The sequence below is a fragment of the Melospiza georgiana genome, chromosome 4, assembly GCF_028018845.1.
Source record: "Melospiza georgiana isolate bMelGeo1 chromosome 4, bMelGeo1.pri, whole genome shotgun sequence".
NCBI classification, from domain to species: domain Eukaryota; kingdom Metazoa; phylum Chordata; class Aves; order Passeriformes; family Passerellidae; genus Melospiza; species Melospiza georgiana.
The window spans coordinates 35,301,067-35,328,948 of record NC_080433.1 but is presented as its reverse complement, the minus strand read 5'-3'; the positions used below and the strand labels follow the sequence as shown (position 1 = coordinate 35,328,948).

The 27,882-nt window shown below is 34.8% G+C and overlaps 1 protein-coding gene across 9 annotated transcripts in view; it reads right to left on the bottom strand.

The window, feature by feature from the left end:
- ANKS1B (ankyrin repeat and sterile alpha motif domain containing 1B) overlaps window positions 1–27,882 on the bottom strand; it is a 408,202-nt gene that overhangs the window by 273,184 nt on the left and 107,136 nt on the right. For all 9 annotated transcript variants that reach the window (XM_058022133.1, XM_058022128.1, XM_058022125.1 and 6 more), the window contains one exon: window positions 17,702–17,867. In XM_058022133.1, the coding sequence (XP_057878116.1) occupies window positions 17,702–17,867 (166 nt within the window). The remainder of the gene's footprint in view (window positions 1–17,701; window positions 17,868–27,882) is intronic.

The window sequence follows — 27,882 nt, the reverse complement described above, 5'->3', positions numbered from 1 at the left end:
CAGTTGTTCTGCATGACACTCCATTTAGATTATATGTAGGTTTCAACTTTTAGCACTATCTAGCAACTTATTTATTCTACCAAACACCCCCATACATGTTCCTCACAACTTCCAGCGTCCAGAAGGACCCTGTGCTTTTGGTGCCCCCCTAAAAGGGAGCAACACATCCAGAAGAAATCTGGTTTATGTGCTCCAAAGCTGGCCTGTAACTGAAGAAAATAATAGTAACTGCAAATGATGATCTATTTCATATTCACATCCAGTGCCCTGAGCCAAAATGCAAATGTATACACCACCTATTTTATTTCCATATTCCAACTATTTGTGGAGTCACTTAAATACTATAATCTCAGATTTACAATCTGCTATAAAAATGGAAGTGTATTTCACTTTAGAGGTATGGACTAGTAATAGCCCAGAACTAGATTATACACTACACACCTAATGTTGTGTTTAAATACACATACTAAATGCTAAAACATCCAAAAAGACAATATTAGGCATGAACAAAAATACTTAAAAGCACAAAGCCTAATCATTATGACCTTATAGAAATTTATACCACAAACACAGAGCCTGGACAGGTTTGTTCACTGCAAAACTGGGAGAGAAAAAAGACAAGGGTGGAAAATGAATGTGCATGAACACACATACACATAAATATATAGAGATACCCATGCACACATAAATGGACAACAAATCCAAAGGTACACTAGTATTAGCAATAGTTTCCTCAAGCTCTGCTTAGTGTAGAATATTTCATGCACTGTTTCAAACTACTGGAGAATGTGGGTCAAAATCCTCCATCTGTTTTGGACACCCCATCATCAGAGATAAGGAAAATATGTGCATATAGGTCCAGATAGCTCAGTGCCATCTGGGCTCAAAATGAGTTTTAGTGTGGTAACAAGACAGACCTAAATTTGATCAACTATAGCAGACTCAATTTGCTAGACTATTATAAAACTCTTATCTAGTCTGGCAATTTCTATGGGTTTGGATCTGTCTTTGGAAAAGAAGTTGGAGTGCCTTTGTCTGTATATGTTACATGTCCTCTTAACATCAAATATGTTGCATGAAGGCAAAAAGCTCTAAAAAGAACAGGGCAATGCTAATGATCTGCCCTGGACAGAAAGCAGTCATAATCCCAATAGAAATCTTGGAAGAGTAAAAAGAAGATATTATGGAAATAGTACTTATTCTGGAGGATCAGTCTGCAGTGACTGAATTTATGTATATCTCCTTGTAGAGAACAGAGCCACCAAAATGGCTAATTTAATTGACTGGTTAAGAAATTAACACATTAATGCAGGTCCCATCATGTGGGGTACCATTAGGAACAGATTTTAATGCTCTCTGATAATGGGGGAATGGTCATCTACTACTTCTAAAATCTTCACAGCTGGAATAAAAAAGAATTGCCAGTTATAATTCCACTGGAGTGATAGATAAACCAGCAATTTCTGATTCCTATGATAATCAAAGATAGGGATGCTTTATCAGGAATATGCTGATACTCTTATGATGAGAAGACCAAGAAACTTTTCTGATTCTGCTTCAGGGAATCTTTGAGCTTGATCCACAAGCAAGAGAGAGACACGGGCCCACATGAAGAGTCATCTGAATCTGACTCTGCATGGTAAAGAGAATTCTGGCCCAGTGATGACCTGAATTTTGTAGAGGGCTCATTAACAGCCCTTTCTAAGGCAGAGCAAGGAGAATCAACCCATTATTCTAAATCCAAACCTACAGACTTCAGTAAAAGTATGTGTGTTTGTATGAGGACAGCACTTGGGCTCAGTCCATTCTCTGTGGATCACTCTTGGCTGCTGAATTCCAGCAAGAGCAGATTTACAAGGCAGGAGCCCAAGCCATCAAATAGGAAAGAACTATCATAACCTAAAACTGAGCAGAGCAGATCATAAAATAGCAGGAACCACACTGATTTTATCTACAGATGCCGTGTGTAAGACTTCTTGGACAGCATGCGTGATGAAAATGTGTTGTCCCCTGTAAGTGGGGGACCCACTGCAAAGAGTAACAGCAATAGCATATAGTAAATTAAGCAGTTCATACAGAAATCCAGAAAAAAAAAATCTCCTATTTTGTCAGGGAGATAACAAAAACATTCATGTTACAGAGTAGCCTCAAACAGGACTAAGTAATTTCTCATAGCATAGGATTCAGCTTTAAAATTGTTTTACTTGACTAAATCCTCGCAGCAAATCTTCTCTCCTACATTAGTGTTCAATATGGAATAAATCTACAAGCTACAGATAAGGATAACCGTGTATTTCAGGATTTCAAGGAACAAACATTACCAGAGACATTTCAAAAGAACAGATGGAATAGTGAATAACAGAATCAGTAGGTAGCTACATTGGATGCATAGGGAGAATGGTTGGACTCAACTGTTTGAATTTGCTCTTTTGAATTTGCTTGGTTCCCACACACTTAACCCTGAATAACTGTTGTTCTGAGTAGAATTGTAAATATATATCTGCAACTGTCTTGTTGAAAGCACTCGAAGCTATCACTGGTCTAGTCTTGGATGTGGCAGTTATTTCAGGATTGTATTTGGAATTAATTACCAGTGAAGTGCATTCCAGTGGCAGCAGGGGGTTTGTTTAGTTGTTTCTGCATCATCCAAGAGAGTTGGGTATGACTATTATCAAGTTTTTATTTCCTCTAATCACCCACCTGCACAAACAGACTTTGGAACTGCTTCAAGCCTGCATAACCCTTGTAATACCAGGCAACTGTCTGGAAAAACATCTCTCATTAAGTACTAATGAGAGATGATGGGTGATTTCCACCATTTCCTGAGTAACCTTTTGAGACTGCCTCTGCAAGCTGCTGATGTCTAATTGAGCATTCAAAAACAATACCACACAGTTGCCATCTACCTTTTTTATTTTTGTGTAATGGCTTTTTTGTTGGCTTTTCCATATTTAAAAGGTTTGTAGTGAAATGATTGCACTTGTCAATGACAGGTATTTCACAGATTTCTGTATTTGCACTGTCTCAACCTACAAGCACCATATTTCTGGGAGTTCAGTGAAAAGCATACAGTATAATTACACGCGCCAAAATATTTTTGGTTATCTTAACCATTAACTAAAAACCAGGATGCCTAATAGTCTTGTAAAAAAAAAAAAACCTCAAAAAAGAATGGTAGGTATTGGGGATTTCTGTGCTTGTTTTTAAATCTAATTTATCAGTGAGAGGTCACTGAATGTGATCATATGCATGCCATAGTATTTCATAAGGCTTCTCCTATAAACCAAAGAAAATAACCAAAGTGTGATGCACAGAAAAAATACTCCACCCTTACAAAGGCAATAGATGATTACTGAATTAGGCTACATTGTCAAATTATTTCAGAAAATAAACTATAGAAGGTGGTGAGAGTGTGTGTTTTCAAATCATTCAAATAATGCCAATGATAGCCATACACCCCAGGGATAAAGCTCAGTTAATAAATAATTTAAGCAGTCTTGAAGATAAATCTCCCAATATACATCTATCTACAGCTACAGTGAAAGCCAATTAATGGAAAAAACCTATATTTTCAGTTCTTCTAGGTATCACATAATTAATAAAGCTCTTCATCAGAACACTGAAGTCAAAGTGCTAACCAAAATATTTTAAAACCAAAGACACAGATATGTCTTAAAATGTTTCACAATCCAGTTATTCCTATTTAAAGTATCTAAATTTTCAAGCAGCTTCAGAGAGATTTAGGAAGCTCAACTCTCACCCCGAAAATTTACATTTTTGTATTTAATATACATGCACAATGAAAGAAGTATCTTGTTAATATGTATTGCATATTGGATCATGTAACAGTTATATTCATTAGGCATAAAGAACTTGTCCAGCAGATAGAATACACTACAAATACACAGTAAGAATTCAAGGATCATTTATGGGCTTTATTGTTCAATTTGAAAGAGACACCAAAGCATCTGGACCAGAGTGGACCAGTTATATAGACCAATATGTTGCCCTGATAGTGCCCAAATGACTTGAGAAAGAGAAAGGAAATACTGTGGATAATTTTCAACCAGCTAATTTTTGGCACTATAGCATTAAAGTTTCTAATAACTCAAAACATCAAAACATTTGATTGCATTTTTAATTTCTGAATTTTCCATTTTATGATTAGTTTGCAAAACTTTTTTGCCAGATTTTATATATTTCATTTGTACATATAATTTTCACCTGAAAAATAATAAAATTCTACCCCTTTTACTAATATTCCTGCATTAATTTATTTTCTATCTCCTGCAATTCAGATAAAAAGATATATTATAAAAATGTTATACATTTAGACATGATTAATCTTACCTTCTGACTGACAAAGCAGGACTTACATAACTTCTCTGAGTGTTTAGAATCTTCTCAACACTTCAGCATATTTAATTTGCTAAAACCCCAGGTTTCTCTTCTTATTTTGGTTTTAGGTTCTCTAAGATCCATATGCTAGCTTTGTAAATTTCTTAAAATTCTTTCTATTATGTTTTCTCACTAATACAACCTACTACATTGATTATAGAGACCACAGATATCTAGTTTAGATAGACAGTTGGAATTTTTAAGGGCTGCAGTTAACTATACAGAGGAATGATAAAATTAGCATAAAACTTTGTATATATTGAAGAGCCATTTGTATTTGCCATTGACAGCAAATGAATAAATCTCAGTTTTTAGACCATGAAGCTTTGGCCTGTTTGGTTGATATAGAGCCAAATCAGTAGATTTAGACAAGAAGGAGTATTCCAGCACAGTGGAGCAGAAACAAAGAGGGATTATCATTAAGTAAAACAATTGGGAGTTTGTAAAGTTTTATGGAGAAAAATATGGCTTGAATTTTTAAGTTTCTGTACCTTACAGTTCATAAAATGTAACAAAGAATCACAATTAAATCACACTGGAATGCAGGTAAGAACTTAACTAAGAGACCCACACAAGTCCTGTCACTCTTACTGGTGGAACTTCTAACCAGTAACAACTTCCTAATGCAAATGCCACTATTCCATAAGAACACACTTCTGTTAAATTGATCACTAGCAAATTCTTCTTGCAGTTATATCAGGTTGGATGAGAAGAACTCTGAAAGACAACTTACATAATTGATTAGAAAAAGTTTTTTCAAAATTTACTTACACAATATTCACAGAAGTTCTCATATCTTTTCACCATAATGTACTATATAAATAGACAGAAAAGTAATGGAAACGCTCTTGGATAAAAAATTAGTGTCAATCCCAGTCCTATGGGTAAGAAAATGGTTTTAATTGTGCTGCACTATTTATTATGTATCTTACATCATGAGGAGAATGATTTCTGAAAGAAAAAGGACATGGGGTGAACTGGAGCTAAACTGGAAAGAGTATTCTCACTAACAGCTGTTTTTAATGTCATCATCCAGAAGAGTTACAAGCACAGTATACAGTGATATACTGCACTACAGAAGGAACACATCCTGCTCTGGAGCCACAAAATATGAAATGGCCTTTCTGAAGACTTTCTGTTTTCTGATAACCATAAAGCAGCTGCGTGTGAACATATCCTTTCTATGAGTTCTTCCAAAACTGAGATATTTTAATGCATATCAGGGAAAAAAAAAAAAAGAGAAAAAGACTAATTTGATATTCTATTATTCTGTTATTAGATACTATTAAATATACGCTGCATCTATATGTTTGTGGATTGGCAATAAAAACCTTTTCCCACCCTATTTTGATAGATAGCAAAACCCTACATGACTTGTACACTTAAAGTTTTCTTTTGAGGTGGCATAAAAAGAAAATGGTATAAAAAGAACAAGAATCAAATTTCTGTAAAGTAAGAGAAGAAAACTTTTTGGCAGCAAGCTACACGTTGCTATCAGGACTAGCAAAAGAGAAAGTGAAACAGAAGCAGAGAAAATGGAAGTAAATGAGTGGGTTTTATTTAGCTTCAAATAGAATAGGAGGATTTTTTTTAATGCAACACTGACTACCTTCACTAGGAATCAATGTTTTTCTATTTTTTAATCATTTATTACACTGAATAAAGCCAATAAATCTGTTAATTATGTAAAAAATTGGTTTATTTTAGAAATTGCTTAATATTGTCACAAATATTTTGACTTAAACAAAATTTAGCAAGCTGTGCCAAGATTTATGCTTTCCAAACATATCAAAGTTAATAGAGAAGTTTATTAAAAATTCTTAAAACATAATTCGCATTAGAAAGAATTCCCAGGGGAACACATTAAAACATATTCAAGTATTAAATACAATCTCAATTTTTTTCACAAAACTACAACATTTCAGTTGGTTTTTTACTGGAGAGGTTAAGACAGTGGAAATAGGAGTATTTTTTCTTTTTAGTAATAAAATCTAGTATTTCAAATCTGATTCATGCCAATACTGAAAAAAAAAATTATTAGCATGGCTATTCAGTTGATTGTATGATATAATACTCCAATTTTGACACAGTCAGTCAGCAAATCAATTCTCCTAAAGATCAGAAGAACCAGAAAAACTTTTTTAGTTTATTTGGTGGTGAGTAAAGGGAAGAGTTACTGTATGGGGTGTCTGGCATGGAGCTGGGATACACACAGGATGTACGCAGCTTTGAATAGAATTTTCATGTTCTGTGATACAGATATGGTCACTCATATTATAGTCTGATGCTTAGGGTTCCCCTGATCTTCCACATCCCTGATATGGGGCATAGAAACACAAGGGATTGCCCAGGTAATTAAATCTAATAGCTAAATCAAAGGTAATCACATAACAAAAACGGTGCTACCCATCTACTTGCCATCTGCAGCAAGTCACAAACCATTCCCTAATAAACTGTGTTAAACTTGCAATCTTCAACACAAAAATACCAAAAAAGCTGGAAAAACTATACAAGGAGCAGGAGAGATCAGGAGCATTGGTAATGCTGAGAATGTCTAGAGTACCCTAAGATAAGTACATTGCAGTGTCTATTGATTAAACATTTAGAGCTGAGCAGATTTACCATCTGAAATTAAGAGACCAAACAGCAGAGAAAGACAGAGTTCTTTGTGTGATCCAACACATACCTCTATTGCAGTTCCAGTGTTTCTGAAAACCACTTGAGCTTTTTTTACAGTACTTGAATGGCACTGTGTTATAGACATAACTCAAGTGAAGCACTAGCTCTTGAGCACTGAATCTCTCAAACTATAGGACTCAACTTCATCTTCATGCAAAATAGCACAGTATCTAGTCTTGAATATAAGAGGATAAAATTTATGAGCTCAAGATAAGTGGTTCTTCCCAGCTTCTAAAATGTAGTAAGAGTCAAACCAAAAAGCTTTGTAGAAAATTCAGGGTAAGGTTGGCAGAAAATTCACAGGCGCATCAGGAGACACGCAATATTAGCTATATACCTATTAAGATCTATGTGCAATGCTGTACCTATTTCAAACTTATATTCCTCTAGAATGCACCAGATGCATGTAAACTGCAAACAAATTAATAGATGAAGCTTTACTATTACTCCTAATAGTAGCAATTTGGTGAGAAGTATTTTTATTAATACTTTTTATTAATATTTTATTTAATGCTTTTACAGAAGTATTATTTCCCATTTATCTATTAAGTTACTGCAACTCATGAAAGGCACTGTCATTTACATCTGCTCAATTATCAAACAATCCCATCAGCATTCTGAGGCGTATTATTACTGACTAGAATGGAATATGTTCTATGTGGTCTATATATATTCCACCCCTAACTCAAAAGTACCACAAAGAATGTCGCAACTAATATTCATTTAACAAAGAAAAACTCAAATCCTGCTAAATAATATTTTCATGTGGGCTTTAAAATGCAAAACAGCCAAAAATAATTATGTTCCTTTGAATTATTGTTTTGATTTGAAAAAGGGTTTTTGTCTGACAGCATGCAGTCAAGTGTATAATGAGATCATTCTAGACAGTAATCACACCAGGATGGATGAAACTGAGCATTGGTCAGAATGAACACACTTTGATGAACACTCATTTGCAAAAATTGCCAAAAACTCCTGTGAGGGCTGATTTTTTTCAACTGCATTTTAATGAATAATAATAAAACCCAATGAAACATCAGAAAAATTTTAACATATGCTGAGCAGAAGCCTTTTTCCTTGTGTTTGAAGAGAAAATGGAAGCTAGTCCTTTGGAAAATGAAATTATTTCAACATAAACATTTACTGGAACATAATGGATGGGCGGAGAGTGCACGTATTTTGATAATGAACTGATCCCATGGTATCACCACCCCCATGTGTGTTAACTTCAAATATGACAGAGTATTTTTAAGAATAACATTTCATTCTTCAGGATATTATCAGAGATGCTATCCAGGGGAGCAATTATCCTAATTATATACTAAAAACCTTTTAGAGGGATGATAAGGTTTTAATGGAAAGTACATTAGAGCTGCAATATGTAAGAATTGACACCTCAATTGTGCAACCTCAATTCAGTCTCCTGTGCATACGCACTCTGAAGAAGCCTTTATGATAATAATGCTGTTTCTTCACATGACTTCTGCTGCATCAAGGTCATAAAAATGTGAGGGAAATGGACAAGGGAACAAGCAAAATTATGGTACATCACTCTAGAAATGTGGCAGGGTCAACAATATTATAAACCGAGAGATGAAAAATGTTTCCCCTAAATATCAAACAGAAACTCGTTGGATAATATTCCAAATGAATGTTAATTGAGAGCTACTAAAGCTATACATTTTTAATCAATCTATCTAATTTGTATCCAAGATTTCAAAAAGATCTGGCAAGAATTCATCTCAAGAAATGGTGCTGTCTCTTAATAGTACCTGGCATATTGATAAGATTTAAGACTAAAAGGAAGCTAATGGAGTAACCTCGGTCATTATAGGCTTTCAGCCTGAGATCAGGAATAATGGAATAGCTGATATGGATCACCATTAATAATAAATGGAAGGGACACAGGTCATGCAAACTAGCATTATTTCAGAAAAACTGGATCTTATTATTTAACCTTGTTTTTTAAAATAAAATGTAAAGTTTTTGGAATAGAGGTACGTACTACAAGGAAATTTGGATTAATAAACTTTATTCAAGTGGTCTGTCATTGCAGTGGTGAAAATTAAGAAAATTTTATACTGAATTCTTCCAAATACATGTGCATGAGAAGAGTGCACTACCCAAATGGAAAAAAGGTAACAGTTTTACCATCCTTATCCTGAAAATCTACAATGAGCAGAAGGAGTGTCAAAAAGCCTACATAGACCTCATTCCTTTCATGCTCTTTGTCAGGATTCTGAAAGCTGCCAGTTAAATGGGGAAGAGTCAGCCAAGAAAGCACTCTAGAAACTGCCATCACTGAATACTTCTGTCTGTTCCACTGTCTACTTCTCAGTTTATGACAGTGAAGTTTTATTTTAGCCCTGCAGGAAAAATTCCCATTTTTTTCAAAAGTCAAGAAGTGAAATAAAAAGAAAAAAAAAGGCAAAAAAAGCTGAATTCTTTTATTCCCAACACTGCAAAGAATTCATTTTTATCCTAGTGATTTGGAGTTAGTCTGCCACACATTTGATGACAAAAGTGGATGATTTCAATTTTCTAGTTATTAATTTGAGAGTTTGATGATAACAAAGGTTTGTCCAAATACAAAATTTCACTGTTTAAAATAGAATAACTAATGGAACAGCTGTGTTAGAGGAATCTATGGCTTTATCTCATGCTGCCCAGGACTGCCGAGAGGGGAAGCCAGAGGAAGAGCTGCTACTGAAACCGTCTGTAATTTATTTTCCCTCATCTCTTAATTTGTTCTACTAATACATTTATAATTAGGGTCAAATCCTAATGAAAATGGTGCTTATTTTGCACAACAAAAGTTAATTTTTTTCCTCTCCCTTTATAACTTCTAACAAAAAAACCCCAATTCCCACATTGTGCAGAAAACTGAAACAATGGATATTTTCTCCTTTAAACACTAGGGAGGGGAGATGTGCACTGTGGGTGTATCTACTGACAGCAGGCTACAGACATGTCAAGAAAGAATATGGGACAGCATCTGTCTTCAAAAAGTGAATATGGATCGCCTGGGCCTGTTTCTTGGCTAATACCAGAAACCTCCAAACCTGGACAACCTAGGAACAAACATCACTGTAGAAAGGATTTTCAGGCTGCCTCACCTCCTGAACACCACCCAAATATAGCTAGGGTGCACCACAGCTTCAATATGTTGTCACAACTGGATTTGAAGGAGGTAGGTAACAGGGCAGAAATCAGAGCTACACACCTCACTGACCAGTCTACAGCCACTTCCAACTACAGCAGTGTAGCAGATAATTTGAGAGGCAACTTCTGATTTCAGACAAAACCAGAAGGCCAATATTCTCACAAATAGTATCTCATTCTTCATCTCATAATACAAGAGACATTTTCCCAGTGTCATATCAATACTTAATTGACTAATTCCTAATTCTAATGAAGCACCTTCTTTTGGAAGATGATGTGCACAGTAAAAATCTAACTCAACTGAAATCAGCGTCAAAACATGTGCTAACACTAATGACATTAAAAATACATGTCAGCCTGAGACTCAGATCACTTGAACACACAGTTATTGAGACCAGCAGGTCTATAATCCTGTCAATAAAATAGTGACCAACACAAGACCATAGGTGAACTGTGCTCCTCTAGGAGATACAGTACTTAAAGTCAATAGAAAGCATCCTAATTAAATAAGACCTACAAAAAGCAGGTATGAAAATATCATTATGATGAGACAAAACTCCAAAGCTTCTCATATTTGTACTTAAAAAAATTAAAAGGAACTATAAAATGCCAGAAGATGCTTTAAAACTTAAAAGAAATTTTTAAATTGTAATTTCTGTTATACAAACAGCTACAGCAGCAAATACTCCAGGCATAAGTTTCAGGAACCTTTTCTGGTTTTGAAGGATCCTTAAAAAAGAACTAGATGTACTGAAGAAAAAACCCAGCAAAATGCAAGATAGACGAGCTATTGTATATTTCACTCTTCCATCAGCATTCTCTTGATTTTCATTAAAAAGTCACATGAAACGAAAAATCTTAACCGTAAACACATATTAATGTACTAGACAAAATCACTTCTGATAAATGTGCACTACATCCTGCACTACATCCTGCAACAGTTGTAATGACAGACACAAAACGTGTCACCATTGAAAGTCAGGAGAAGGGTGGTTCAGTTTCTGGTACTGTGTGCTGGCAAAGACGTGTATCTTGAAACTCTGAATGTAAACCTTACAACACTCTAAATTAACCTGTTAAAACAAGTCAGTTGATACATTCTGTACAATAGCCAAATTATGTCCATTTAGCTCAAACATGGGTTAAAGTAAGGAAAAGAATAGGAGAGAAAAACAATGTATAGGTCTTGACATTAAAATTCACTATTAATAAGTTATTGATCAAAAGTTCAGCTGAAAAATTTTGCTAATTTTCAATTTTTACTTTGATGTAAATTTTACTAAAAAGCACATAAATAGCAAAATCAAACTATTTTCATTTGGACTAAATATAACATTTAAATGGAAAAAAAAAGTATCTGTTTTCCAGTTAAACCACTTCCATTAGTATAAATATTTTAATCCAGATTTGATTTCAGAAGAGTTCTTGGAGAGCCCCAAAGACAGAATTTTAGGATATATCTATCTTGACTGGAGTTGGCCATGAATACACTGAAGTTGGAAATAAGAAGCTTCTTAATATTTAGCACAGAAATCAGTGTTTCTAATACAGATGACTTTGAAGAGCAACAGGCACAACCCCCAGATATTTTGAAGATCTATCTTGAAAGGAACTACATAAGGACTAGAATCTAAGTTTTCTCCCTGTAAGGGGAATATTGTCATCGTTTCAGGGCACTGTGAGGATCTCTTGCTCATTCTTTCCATGGCCTATGATACTCTTTCTGTGCTAGATGTAAAGGGGGATTATACCGTGCAAAACATCCTGAGAACTGGGAAACTTTATTTAACAATGGGAGCATTTCTCTAAGGCAAAAAATTACTTAGAGAAGAAAATGCTTGCTGCCTAAGATTTGCTCAGCTATTAGGTTGTTATGGAAACACAACCCTCTTTTGTCAGTGAATCAATTCCACCAAAAGGATGCAGGGCTCACGTTACAATACCCATGCCCTGCGTTCTCTAATGAAAAGCTCTGAGTGGCTCCTTGCTTCTCACTCAACACACAGACCAATTACACTCTTCGGAGATAATGTCCCCTTGAGTAACAGACAGAACAAGAAGGGACATTTGATTAGCACTCATATAGCACCACTGAATCACAGAATATTCTGATAATAATTCCTTGGAAGGGGTCAACAAGATCACCAAAGTCCAACTCATGGCCCTGCACAGAACAGCCCCAAGATTCTGAAGTACTAGTAAGTTCTAATGGCCCTGATAAGCATTCTGAAGTTCTCTGTTCACATCCCTGCTGCTTAGAAAATTCAGCACTGATGGCAGGCAGGTAGTAATGATTTAGAATATGCACCACAATATCGAAAGCCTTCATGAAACAGCCAGTTGTTTCAGAAACATTTGTGTTAAATTAGGCTAAATTTCATAGAGTATTTTCAGCTAGTTTAGACCAGCTGTTACCTTGCCTCCTTTATTGTGCTCTTCCACACAACTAAGATGACTTTCTTGATCATTAAATATCTTTCTTTGGAAGTATTTAATGCTGGGGAGTTAGACCGTAGGTCATGTGTTTAAGAGCACTATATCCTACTATCTCTGGTTTAAAAAGCATACCGAAATGAAATACAGCTCTATTAGCAGTCCTGCTCGAAGCAATTCAAGTGTGAGTGGCTTTCAGAAAGGTTTGTGTCTGACCCTTCAGATCAATTGGAGTTTCAAAGTGGCGGAGCATCGATGACTAAAGCTACACTCTTGAACTTCTATTCATCCAGACGATTTTTTATATCTGGCAGTGTGATGGTTCCTTCTTGTGGCCACTTTTCACTGATTTGCTTATAACTAGAAACTAACTGCACAAAACTGAAGGTATAAATTAATCAAGTTAGAAAATACGTATTTGGGATCTTAGTCTAAATCTGGAAAACTGAAGTGTGCAAATATTCAGGATTACTGAAGTCAAACAGAAACTGATGATCTGACAAATAAAACTTTATTTACCAAGTAAAGTATCTGATGATTTTGAAACTAAGTAGAGGACATATTTTAATGTTGATAAAAATGTTATCACAGTAAGGCTCTTTTTTCTATTCAGGTTGCTGGAGAATAGTCTCCTAGATATCTGTGTGAGACTGCTGATACAGTGTTATACAGCTGAGGTGGTATGACACACTGACAAGTTTTCAGGTTCATTTTCATTGTAAGGACAGGAGAGGGATGCCAGGCTGAGAAAGCAAAAAAAACCAAAAAAACAACTCTAATAGTGCAAAGAACTGGCCAGCTTGGGGACAGTTTAGTAGATTGTATTAATTCAATGTCAACTACTTTTTATTAATTTGCCTGTTGTAATTATGAGGCTATAAAAAGAAGGTATGATTAATTACATATTTATTAACTGCCTGGTCCTCCTGAGGAGTCATTGGCATTTAAGGACAAACCAAACAATTCCTTCAGATAACAAAAACATCCTGACTGACAACAGCAAGATTGCTTCAAAGTACACTCATCTGGGCAAAGGACCAGAATAGTTGCTATCTCTTTCTTTATGTTTCAGTTCCTTGCCTTGTGTTTGCTTGCTATAGGCAACTGGCAACACGTCACATATCTAAGAACAATTTTTATTCCTGACAGAATCCATACCTTTGATATAACCGGGTAGAATAGCTGTACAAGAGCTATCTTTAAAATTACTGCCTTGGGAATTGCTGACTGTGCAGTGGCTGAGAGCTCAGCACAAGTGAAGCCCCATAGTATTCACCTTATTTCTCAGCTGGATTTTGCAGCCCACACTGAGTTCTGCTTTGCCACAACTCAGCTGTTTTTAGAGTTGAAGATGGCTCACTAAGGTGTCCCAGACCTGCAGCCACAGCTAAGTAACATAACAAAACATAAAAGGTTCTTGAACTACAATTCTCTTATCCAATGATGATTCTCATGCAGTTGGCATAGAGAAATGTCTCTTGTCATTGAGATGCTTTATTAAAACTTTTGTTAATCTACATAGACAGAACAAATTTCCCAAGGAAGGTGGTTGTATTTTTCTTCCACAAGTTATTTGGGACAAACAGAGTTTGAAAAGTTCTATTTCCTGATGATACTCAAGGAGATCTAAAAATAGTTTAATTATTACTGGCCATCACTCACTACTATTGAAAATTTAACATGTGAACTGTCACCTGGTGTCACTCATAGGGAGTTTCTGCAGTAGAAATTTAAAAGCAGACTCAGAGAGATATAAATCTCCCTATTGGGTAGGGACATGCACTTAACTACAACTAAAAATAATTAGCATTTATTCCATAATGTATCTCAGATTTCATTCAATATTTCTCCTAAATAAAATGAGTGACACTATGAGGTGCAAGGATGGATTGTGGTACAGAATGTCTAAGCTCCTAAGGGTACAAGTCTGTAAGGGTCTTTAACATCTGAGCCCCAAAACAGCCCCAACACCTTAATCAGTATTCTGGACTCTATATAAGTGACCAAAACCACACTAACTTCACAAACATCTTTTTAAATTCATTTACACCTTCTCCAAGATTATTTGTTCCTATAGTTCACAAAATTTCATTACATTCCTAAAAGCAAAAGGAAAATACTAATGCATGGCTTATGAACTAATAAAATTTCATGACTATTTTTCACGATTAGATATGTCATGGGAATTTTTTAAACAGAAGAGCAGTGTAAAAATTAAAATGAGCAGCAGAAACGCCTAGTTTAAGGAATATTGATACTGTTGGATACAGTACATATCCAACAGGACAAGAGCCAACAGAAGAATCAGTCAGATTGATTAATGAATCACTATTTTATATTCATTTTATGGGATGGATCTATGCAATTTTAACCCCAAATTTATATTTTACTTAATGGAAAGAATGTTCTCAAAGAGCACAATATTTCAGAATATTCCTATCATGTGTTAACTACTAGTTTAAAGGTAGAAATTATGAGAAATTATTTCTGCCAAACTTGTCCTATTACCCTATCACAGGAAAAAAGAACAGTTTAACTTGGACTGAGACACACAGTCTTTCTTACTCTTAAATCTGGGCTAATTAGAAGCAATTGCTTTAACTGTGATCATAAACAAATGTAACTGTTCCTCTTCCTATATAAACCTAATTTCTTGCAAACAGACATATAAGTCACACAAAGTAGGGTTTCAGAAGTAAAGATAACCAACTTTATGACTACTTTTACTTTCTTTCTATTCAGTTTTTCTCCCTGAAAACAAAGAAGCCTTTACCATTTGTTGCATGGAGTTCTCATCCTCTGTGATTCCCTACCAGTTCAACAACAAGACTCAGGAGAACTACAGACCCATCTGTTTTTTCTCCTCAGAACCCTACATATCACATAGTACAGAAATTTGAAACAGCATTCCCAAAGTGGCATGTCTCAGTGACACAAAAACTGAGGGAGATTCAGGAAAAAGCCATGCAGAATTAGGTATTTATTTAAAATAAATGATCTATAATAATATGTAACTTATTCAAGCAATAAATCTATACAACCTAAAGTGGCAGGACAACTTTACATACAATTACACCTAGTGCTAAATTCCTTATAACTGAGCTTTATTATTAGATTTATTTATTATAAGATTTATTTAAATTGGTCCATTTCTAGTATAAGAGCTAACATGATTCCAGATATGGCTTGCAAGCAAGGCCAGTTAGATAGCTTCTACATTTATAGCTTAAAATAAAACTACATTTTTCTATACAGCCGAATATTGTTCCCAATAAAATGCCAAGAGGAAAATATCATAGTGGTATATGGAAAATTAACAGAAGGAATTACAGTACATTTGCATTGTCAACTCATTGATTTGTTAGATCTTCTAAATATCATGCATGCCCTCATGAATGTCCTACAGCTTTCTTGGTTATACTCTAGGCCTCTGACACACACTATTTTAAATTTTACACAAAACATATTTACAGAATAAGACATAAAAATGTCCTTTATAGGATCTGTGTTTCATTCTGATCTTAATGGATTTACTATGCCTAAGAGAAATGCTTATGTTCAGCAGACAGCACAGTTCCAAAGCTGGTATTTTAACCAGTAAAAGCTCCATCTTGTTTTAAAAAATGGAAAGATTTGTTGTTGAGCCCCATTATTAAGAAGACAGGTAATGAACTCCCCCTACCAATTTATTTGGTATATGTATGGTAGTCTTTCCACTACAATAAATATATTTATGGCAATTATTCAAGCAGAAGTGTGAAAAACAAAGATAATTTGCTATTTTCTTCCTCTACTGAAAAGCAACCCACAATATTGTCCTGCACAGACTAATTTTGTTTCAGACTATCAGAGCCAAAATCATCAAAGTCAAAAACAAGTAGTCAAAGCAAGTAGCCATGCTGATGCTCAAGACAGATTCTGGTCCATTCTGTGCAACTATGCCACAAAGATGCTATCCTATTTTGTGACACCCTAGACTGCTGCTTATAATTCAGGTTCCAGCAAGTCTTTAGCCCAAATTTAAAAGAGAGGTAGGAACTACGATCCACTCCACCTTACCTTACACACTCCAAAGCTGTATCTTGCTATCTGGCCCTCATACACTATGCCTAACACAGCTCTGGCACTCCTTCAATATTAGTACAGCTGTGAAATCAAGAAGGTGCTTCCCCTTACAGAGACCAGAGCAGTAGCATGATGTTAGTCAACAATCATCTGTCATCCCCATACAATACCCAAATCATGATTCCTAATCAAGATCACACAGGTCGGAAAGTCAATTGCCTGTTTCAAATAGGTCTCTGCTGCTGAGAACTGTCATTTGTCACAGCAGACTCTCAGTCCAATTACTTAGAGCAAAATGACTAAATTCTGAAATTCCTGTACCAGGTGGTGACTAATGAAGAGTTCAAACAAGGGTAATGGAAGAGATCATATAATTTTGGAGAACATATACACAATTCTGACAGATAATATCATACTTACAGATAATATCTGACTTAGCATAATTCTATTAGTTTTTAACTATTTTAACTCACTGCTGTTCAAACTTCATATATAACACAAACAGCAGTCTGTCAAACTGTCATTTAATATTTAATAGTCTCTTAATTCTCATTCACTATTTAATTTTCAAAAATGGATCAGATATACTTTCATGTAACATGAAAATGCAGAGTACTTTGAATTTTGAAGTAGTTCCATAATGTTGTTGCCAAGGGGTACTTAGAAAAAAAAGAAGCAGGTTGGTTAAAGGATTACGGCAAAATGCTTGTCTACAAGAAACCCTTTCTAATTTGGCATTTTGCAACCTTGTATTTATCTAGTAAAATACTTGAACATCTGCTTTGTTTTCACTTCTACAAATTTTGCTATTAATCTTTATTCTGATGTGAAGCTCATAGTAGCTAATGGAAGACTATAATCACACTGTGATAAACAGAGAACTGCATGCTTAAAAACATAAATCTACCTATTCTATAGATTAACACTTACCAATGACTGTGTAAATGATAATTTGGTGATTTACCTGGTCTTGAGGAAGGAACTCTTGCTATCTCTAGGGAACAAGGCTTTTTGGTCACTGCTACGTCTATGGAATCACAAAGACTGCTGTCATTTTCTGTAGGAACTGCATCCAGGGGTACAGAAGGTATTGCTTCCAGTGCGTAACCTCTCTTCTTTGAATAGGATTCCTGAAATGCAAAAATTTAAGTAGGTAAGAGAGATATTTCTCAGATGAAACAGGAAAAAGACCAGGCTCAATAACTCTGGCTAGCAGGGTGTAAAATTCAGCAAATTAAATACCACATTCTACTAAAATCCAAACTGTAACAGATCAGAAGAATTACTTGCATGCTAGAAGAGAACATTTACTTCTTTAAATTTTTGTATAATACAGTTCTTTTTCAGTTTACAGAAGAACTTCATTCATCAAACTTTTTATTTAATGAAAACTGGATTAGAGCTTTTGCAGTACCTGTTTTGCGAGCTTGTAATTCAGGGGATGTCTCATTTTCTTTTTTAATTGTATCTCATGAGAGCAACAATTACATTAACCACTACAATTACATACTCTTCAGGGATGGTTTTACAAAATATTTATATTACATATAAGAAAACTTAAAATATGCCTTGTACATATGGATGGCAGGATCCCAGGCTGTGAATGAAGATGAATTACTGCTCTACATTTGAGCAAAATAATGACAAGAGGTCCCATAACAGCGACATGTACAGCAAATTCTACTGATTAGCAAATGTTGAGGGAGGAGGAAAAAAGGAATTAGAAGTTTTACTGGTACAGTAATCCAATCAAGCAGACTGTTTCTAGTTTCAACCATGAATAAGAAGATAACACCCTGTTTTAACAAAGATTTATTTTTTTTAATCCCAGCAGAAAGTAATTTCATGGGCAAAGACATATTTCCACATCTTTCTTACATTGGACATATGGATGTCTCTAAAAGTCAAGCATCAGACACAAATCACATCTGATATAACAAAAGGCAAAGGGCAGGAAAGCACCCTGACAGTTAGATATTATTATAGCCCGACTAAGAAAATGATTGAAGAACATGATGCCTAAAACAAAATGTGGAGTAACAATTTCTTCACCAAGAACTTCTATTACCTAAGGTAAGCTATGGCTGTAGGTAACAGCACCTTTTTGGATAAATGATTTATACTGTTAGCATATAATTACATGACTCTTAGTTTTTTGGGTTTTTTTTCCTGGTCATTGTGTGTGTGGTAATTTTATCTTTATGCAAGTTCGTAGTTTGGCAATAATTCAAGGCCTCTTGAAGGATAGGGCTAGGATGACACCAAGAGCAGCTTCACTTCAAAATAATTGATGACTTCGGTAGAGACAGATTTAAATCTCATGTTAAATTCACAAAGAATTTGAAAATGAACACTGAAAACAGCAATCAGGGGAAAAATAATACAAATAAAATAAAGAGAATAATAATAAAAAATAAATATAAGAAGTAAATAATAAATTGAATACTAAGATGCATTTGTAATTAAAAAAAAATCAGTATGCACCAGAAAACAATACAAAATTGGTGGTCAGCGTTCAAAAAACATATCTAAATGAGGGATGAGATTGTATCTCTACCTGTTTCTACCTTTCCAGTTTCTACCTAGTCAGATTATGAGCTCTCAGTATTAGTAATCTCCCATATACAGACTATTAATAACTAGTTTCAGGTAGTAGACATTATAAAGAGTACAAAATTTTGCAAGTAGGTTTCCTGCAGCTCCAAATATAACTTTATTAACTTAAGCCACTTCATTCCTTAAATGAAGTTAATAGAAAATTACACAGAGGCATTGAAGCAGCTGAAGTGCAACTGCAGGACAAGAGAAGAAATCCTTCCAACCTTGAAAAAAAAAGAGAAATTTTAGTCTATCCATTTAAGTCCACTGTAAAAAGGCAGAGGCAAAAATTTATTTACCAAAGCAATGACTAAAACAGGAGACTTGAATTTAATCCTTGTACTCTTCCAGAAACATGCGTTTAAGTCAGAATGCCAAAACCCTAATTATCTTAAATCTGCCTAGAGAAGCCCATGAAGAAATACTGCAGCCTTAAAATTGTCACAAAACACCAAAGGGAAATTCTGTTCAGTGCCTGAATTCAGCTGCATTAAAAAAATAAAATAAAAGTTGGTACACCAAACATTAGAACAGACTTTGGATCATACTTTGTGTCACCCAACATTCTGTCTGTGAAGGCAGACAGCAGTGCTGATTTAGAGAACAGCGAAACCAACCTGAGATTAGGTCAAGCATGAAGTAACTGCTTCTCCTTCTGCAACACCTTGTGGGTCTAACCCTTCATAGTCAAAAAGTGCTGACTTTGTTTCATGTGTGTACCAATCCAACTTTCTAGAATTGCCTTCTCAAGTTGCTTTAGAGCACACGTCCCCTTTCATAGTTTGCATGCCCCCATTTTGTTTTTAGCTACCTCACCAAGTTTGACATTGCTGCTTTATACTTTGGATGGCAATACAGGGTTGTTCTTTACTTATCCTCTCCTTGTGATATCACAGACATATGCACTTACCACGTCCTCTCCTTTAGGGAATGAGAAATACTAGCCTACTTACCCAGCTGTTCCAGAATTTTGCCCATCTCTGTCACCCTTCATCCTCTCAGTTTACAATGATGTGACAGGGATGACATTTTCTCAGATTTCCTCATTCAAGATGAGGGCTCACCAAGCAGTCATACTGACATAATGATTTTTTTGTACTCTACTCCTTTCCTAATTGCTCTTAACATTCAGTTTGATTTTCTGAATGTTATTCAACATTCTGTAATTAACATTGCATGAATATAAATGTCAGAGAAGAATAAATAAAAATGATGGGATTACTCAGAAAATTGTCAGAATGTAAACTACCAGCAATTAAAGTCTTCCTAATTATCTCTCTAAAAAATAAAATATAATAATAGTATGTCCAGCAGAAGTTAAATGAGTTAGAGCCAAAAAAGAATTGTTAATACTTTAGAAAGCCAGAAATTCTGTCAACCCATTAAGTGAAGATGATAAACCTTTATTAAAAGGTGCTTATGCGCCAAAAAGAAAAAAGAAAATTTCTCATCACTGACATTGTAAAGTCTTCTAGTTGCTGCAAAATGTTCTCCATTCTGCTGGTACTGAGCATTTCTAGAAATTTCTAAGATCTAAACTAATCCACCAACTTAAACGTTAGCAGATATTTTAAGATTCTAAGTACCAGGTGGGAAGCAATGTGATTCTTTTCTTTTCTTAAAAGCTCTCAAACAAAACCAACTGCAACAGGTAACTACAGTAATTCTACATGCCCAAGTTATTATCAACTTCATAATAAAAAATCCGACAAATACTTTATCTTTAGTCCTGAAATCAAAATCAGAGTCTAATTTTCGTTTTAGAAATAGAGATCATCCAATCTCAAATTTCTATTAACCACTCCAAATTGCTGAACATGAGACATATAACTGACCACCAACATCAAGACAGAATTTATCCTTATTTGAAATTATAACTTCACAAAAATAATGTGCAGGGCTTCTAGCAAATTAAAATAAGTAGAGGTTTGGGGTTTTTTTTGTGGAAAGGATAAAAACACACAATAGAAGTAAAAAAAAACCCAATATGGAGAGTGAGTCACTCTAGTGGGAAATCACTAGAGAACAGCCACCCATACTGATCTATGTAAATTAGATTTTTTGTCCTGTAGAAACAGTAATGTGACACTGAAGTTGCAGAGCACATGCCAGGGACACACTGTGGCCCTTATTCATAGGCCTGCAGTCAGCTGTGCCTCCTCTGAGCATAAGTTTGAAAGTATAATATCTATGATACACTATCTGAAACCTGCACAGGAGTAAGAGATTGTTAATCAGTGGGAATGAAATTGTTCCTAAAATATCTATTTTTGGCCATTGCAAAGGGTTATACACAATTGTGAAACAATGTGCCATAATATGATTAAATCTTCAAGAACTACATGATGTTGAGTTGGACCTTTTTCCCCCACATTTTTCCAGGTGTCTAACTTCCCTTGCTTCTGCCTTCTATATAGTCTTGCCTTTATGAATCAAACTGAATGAGGTATGACTAAGGGCTGAGGTATATGCAAGTTTGTGTTTGTATGACCTATGAATAGAATGATAGAGGCCCAGGAGGCATCTAATCTGAACTGACACTCTGACAAGAAGATAGAATTTGTACTATACAGAATTCTTTTCATTCTGTCAATAACCTTTTCTATAAAAATCAAGTCACTTGAAGCTTTATTGCTTCCCTGGAACATGGGACAACACAGCAGGGTCACACATGACTCTTCTCTTAAAGTAGAAATAATCTGGGAAAAACGGAAAGGAAGAATGCAATGCAATGCACCTTTAGAAATATCTTTTTCACTTATATAGATAGTGAAGAACAGCTATTAAATTCTGACATACCCCTTGAGATTCACCAGGGTATTGTGCTGTCTCCTCTGGCTTGCTGAAGGCCAGAGAACCAGCATCTAGAATCCAGGTGGCTGTCCCTGTATTTAGTATGATCAATTCTGCCCAGCTGCTCCTCAGAAGAGTACTATGACACTCTATTGATGAAACTTTGGAGAGTTACTGATCTTATATGCTCCATCAACCCAAAGCTCCTGATTATCCTGAGAGTGAGCAATGAATACGGCATTTATGTCATGTATGTCATGTAATTATGGAATGGTTTGGGTTGGAAGGCACCTTTAAAGGTCATCTAGCCAAATCCCTTGCTATGGGGAGGGGTATCTTAAAGTAGACCAGGCTGCTCAGAGCCCCTGACCTTGAATGTTTCCAGGGATGAGCATCTACCTCCTCCCTGGGCAAACTATTCCAATGATTCACCATCCTCACTGGAAAAAATATTTTCCTTACATCTAATCTGAATGTACTTGCAGACTTCTTGACATTTGTAAACAGACTGATATATAACCTTGCTGGATTGGGACACTTCACACTGAAATATTAATGATAAGTAACTGAAGGTTGCTGAGAGGAATCAAAAATTCAAGCAAGAAAGAAGTCCTAACCAGTGACTCAAGATAATTAGAACATTTTTCCAACATGCAGCAAGGTGGAAAGGGAAATGTGGGAACCTGAATGGCATTGCCCAAGTTTGCCACAATAATGTACTAAGCAAAAACAACTGAAAGTATTTCCTATGTCACAACAATCCAAAACCCAAAGTAGATGGTGAAATATTTATTTTGACTGCCTTTCCAGTCAAAGATATCAAGAATAGTACTATAATTTATGGCTAGTAAAAACACATTTATCTATTACTAATAATTTAACCAAAGCAACTTTCATAGTACTACACAATTAGAATAAATTTTCATGAGTCAAACTATCATAAATGTTCATTGTTATGACAGCTAGAAATACTTGAATGTGTAATTTGTCATAGAACATATAATAAGGTTCATGATGTATTACAGAATCTGGAAAATCACCAATAACCTCATTTAAAGGTAATGACACCGGAGGATCTACTCTGGTCTGCACAAAGTATTTCTAGCAAGGATTTTAAAAGAGTAGGATCTTTTACTCTTTCAGCAAACATCTGAAATTGCAGGTTTGCAGTTGTAGGAATAAGACATGTACAGAATTAACTGAAATACTTAATTCCCTTCAAAAACCTGAAACAGCCCTTTTAAGGTTCAGAAATACTTCCACAGAGCTGAGAAAAACATAAATTTTAAAAAGCGTGTTAGAGTTGTTTTCTTTTTAGTTAGAAATGTAAATATCATGTTTAGCTTTTCAAAAACCATTCAAAAATTAGATTTGCTTTTCCAAACTTTATGTACGAAAAACTGAGCCTTATTTATATAACACCCGAAATATAGGGTTTTTTTCCTCTTTTTCCAATGCATAATTTCAAAAATCCACTTTTCAAATTTAAAAGTTCATACAAAAGCTGTACAGACATAAATCCCTGAAAGCTAAAGGTTCCTACAATGCCTTACAACACAAAGCTCACTAATATAGCCTAAACTATAAATGTGTGAAGACATGGGTAAATTGTGAGCAAAATGAATGCAGTGCTAACCTCAGCAGCAGAAACATGTCACTATATTTTATGCAGTGTTTTCATAATTCTAGCTGGCAGATATTCAGCATTTCAAATGAAGCTAGATTGTTGTAGTCATGTTACATGCTTTCCCATGCATTCAACACTCAGGCCATGGAAAAGAGCAGATGCTTCTTCTAATAAATAACTCACTGTGACAAAGAATACACTAAAACTGTACATAATGTGCTTTATGCAAATGTTAGTGGTTGTGTTTGGTGATGTAGTGTAATATAATAGTTTTAATAAACAATTATAAGTTTAGCTGAAAAAATACAATTATAAACAAGAAAGCAATTTCCAGTTTAAACATCCTCCTTTTTTTCTATTGTTTTCATGAAACATACTTTAAAAAATTATGTCGTATTTGAATTTGAAGCTGTGGGAAAATACCTCTTTAAAATAAAGGCTATTATATTAAAAAAAAGATAAAATGAGCTTAAACCTAAGCTCCATGGAAACAATACTTCTCTGCAAGATGCTTATGCTCTAATGCCTAGGTTTTAAACATACACACACAGCTCCAACAGAAGCATCAAATATGAAAACTAACTCTTTACATTATAAGTGCAGTAACCATGGAAAATGTTAGATACTGAGAAACCTTATACAAAATCAATATTTGACAGCAAATGCAGATAAACAATTAATGCTCTACTCTATGTTAAGCAGACTCACATTTCTCACATTTTGTAGCTTAATTTCTGTCAACTACTGTGCCAGTAAATGAAAAATATATGTGTTGCTGTGAAGGGGAGAGAAGAACTGAATGCACTTAAGTAAATCCTGAAGCAAAACACAACTGCTCTGTGAATAGCAACCTTACAGCTGTAAACTGACTTGATTGGAGAGCAGATAACTTCTGGATAAATTATGGGAGAAATCTTCTTTGAAAAGAGAGATTTAACACCAACCAACATGTGTTAATCCATTATCTATTACAAATAACCTACATATTTTTAAAAATCTTCTATATCTGCCACTACATCTTTTTCTGAAGTAAATACTCTGAAAAATTTGCAAAATAGAAACCAATTAATTGATATCACATATAATAAATTTGATAGAAGAGACAAATAAATGTTCGCTACTTCAGGAAGGACAATTTTCCATGTTCAAAAGTTTTTGAGACTGAAGAAAGAAAAATTTAAGTATTTTTAGTATAAAAGTTATTACTGCAATAGCATAAACTAAGACACTCTTAGAAGAATTCTCTCCTACACATGCTCCCACAGTAAAATAGAAAGAACAAGAAAATGTTTTTCAAAATAACAAAGTTACGGAGAGTTTTATTGTGAAAGTGAAAGAACTTCGTTGTGAATCACACTTTTATTTGTTACATAACAGAAAAGTAAAATACAAAATTAACAGAAAAAAGTTTGAGATTGTTCTTTAAAGATCCCAGCAGCATGCAAAGTTTGTAAAAGTTAATACTTCCTAATTAAATAGTACCAAATAAACTTTGCAGATATTTCAGCAATGTGAAAAGTAAGCCTAACAGTAAGAGACAGTTGGAGGGAAGTAAGCTACTGTAAGCTAGAAGAGATGCTTAAAAACAGTAAAACAAGTTTTTCCATGGCAACAGGGGAAATATGCACATTAGCAGTAAACACAAGTTAAGAGGATATTGCCCATATCTCCTACATTCCTAAATAACCCAGTGATTTTCTATTTCATACCATAGTTCAGAACAGTAGTTCTGAATGGGAACCTATGAACTCTGCTGTTTCCTGGCCAAAAGTGTGCCAAAGCCCACTAACATTCATAACAAGGATTTTTAGTTCTATGGATACAAAAAGGTTGCTGTTCTCTGGATACATTGCTCAGTGCTATCTCCTCATACTGCCTATATTCTTGGCAATTTTCTGAGGGCTGATGTGGCCATGTTGAATTTACATAGGTAAGATGAAAATATAAGGATAATACATGAACATAATTACTTCATTCATCAGTGAAGGAAAAGCATTACACTAATAAACACGCTACTTCCATATGGCTCTTTAAACAAGAAATCTCACCTTTTTATGTCAAAGCTCTATTGCTTTAATTGTTGCTATGATGATGTCTTAATTCATTGCAAATTCTCAGGTCTAGATATTGTGAAATGGAAATAGAATGTAAAGACTACATAAAATGAAATTAATAAAGATTATAAGGGAACCTAAACCACATTTTCAATAACATTTGAACTTAAAAATTTTTCCATAGTTTCACTGCAAGATTCCAGTTTGGAACAGTGACCATTCTATTTAACAAGAATTAAGGGGTCTTGCTTCAGGTTTGCAGTCATACTAGCTGTAATGAATACTTTTATTACAGGTATTCTCAGTCAATGCTGTTAATTCCTTCAAATACAAACAAATTACTATGTCAGAGTTTCCCAAAACCAAGATGGTAAAAAGTTCTCAGAAAAGAACTTTTCCCCTAATGATTCTATTGCTCTAGGTTCTGATTCGCTTATTTTCTTATATTTCATCAAATAATAACTCATCTTCAAAATAGCAATGTAAATGCTAGAAGTTAAACACTCGAGTAATTTGCAAACTCAAGATCCTTTCAAATTTTCATTATTGAGAAAACAGTGTTGTTAAGTAAAAGAAATTTGCTAATGGAATGCCTGGATGTCACATGAAACCACCTAAAGCCAGACAACAGGAAACTCTTGGCAGTGGGTCTTTATTCCTGGATCAAAAAATGACATTCTAGCCATTAAAAATCCAAACTGCGGAGTGTGAGGAGTTCTTCCTTGATCTTACAGTCCTGATGAGAAATAACTGTCCATAGGAGAAAGATGTTAAGATTGCTATGCTTGAGAGGCACCTCAAAAATTGCTCATGAACCTTGCAATAGAACATTATTGCATTCAAAAGAGATTATAAAAAAGATACACTCAGTCTGTCCACTTCACAAGTGGGTAGAAAGAGCTGAAGGAAAGCCTTCGGCTTTGTCAGCTGTGTACTCTAAGTGCCCCGGTGTTTAATTTGCACATAAATTCAGCTCAAAAGCTAGGCATGTGGTCAAAAACATCCCTAAATTCATATCTCACACTGGCTGGCTCACAGTGGCTTCCTGTTCAACAGAAAAGAGCAACCAGTCAAATACCTTCAGAGATGTTGACACTTTCTTAATGATACAAAGAGCAAGAATATCCAGATGGGTTTCTGAAGGAACATTCTGCTGTCAATACTTATTTTTCACAATGCAAAACTACTCTCTCTATAAAACCAGTGTGAATAATCACCTGCCTATATACAAATATATTACAACAATTCAGTAAAAAGGCTTCATGTGTATATAGAACTGCTGTCTGTATGCAGTATCTGCTAATCAGAAAAGCTAATTAGGGACAAACCTTTTGGTTTGCTAGTTAGACTGTTGGGCTAAAACACTGTCTGGGAGTTATACACCCAATTTTGCTAAATTCAAAATTAGGTAGCTATAAATAGGACTTAGCATTGCCTAAAGATTTTATTTTCTCTCTTTTTCTTCACTGTATAAAATATTGTGAAACAAAAACTAGGATGTTATAAAATTATAGCATCTCCAAAAATAATACAGTTGGTGTGATATTGTCAAATTATTAATTTACCTCAATGTCTTCACACTTAGACCTTTTATCTCAAAAAACTGTGAAATGCCTGGTGGACTGTTCGTGTTATACGGAGACATATTTATAGCAAGTTTTTTTTTAAAAAAGCTATCTCCGCCTTTCACCAAGGGAACACAGCTATTCTCCATACTATCAGGAGCATTACTGTGACTTTTTATTATAGTAGATTTTATGAAACAAAACTGCTTATTGCTTCTGGAAAGTGAATAGAGCATCTGCATTCTACAGCAATATACATGATGAACATCCGAGGTACAAAAACAGGAAACATGAGATTCCCATTTTCTAGCTGAATTGCCTTTTTAAATGACCTTAAAGTAAAAAGAAGTATTTCGCTATAACTGGCAGATCACATCTTCTATCCAAAGTAAATCCAAAATACCTTTTCATGAAAACATGAGGCAATGTAGTCTTATATATTTCCCTTTGATGTCTTAAATAAAGTCTCCCCCAAATTCAGTTTCATTTATTTTTCATCCGGGTCATG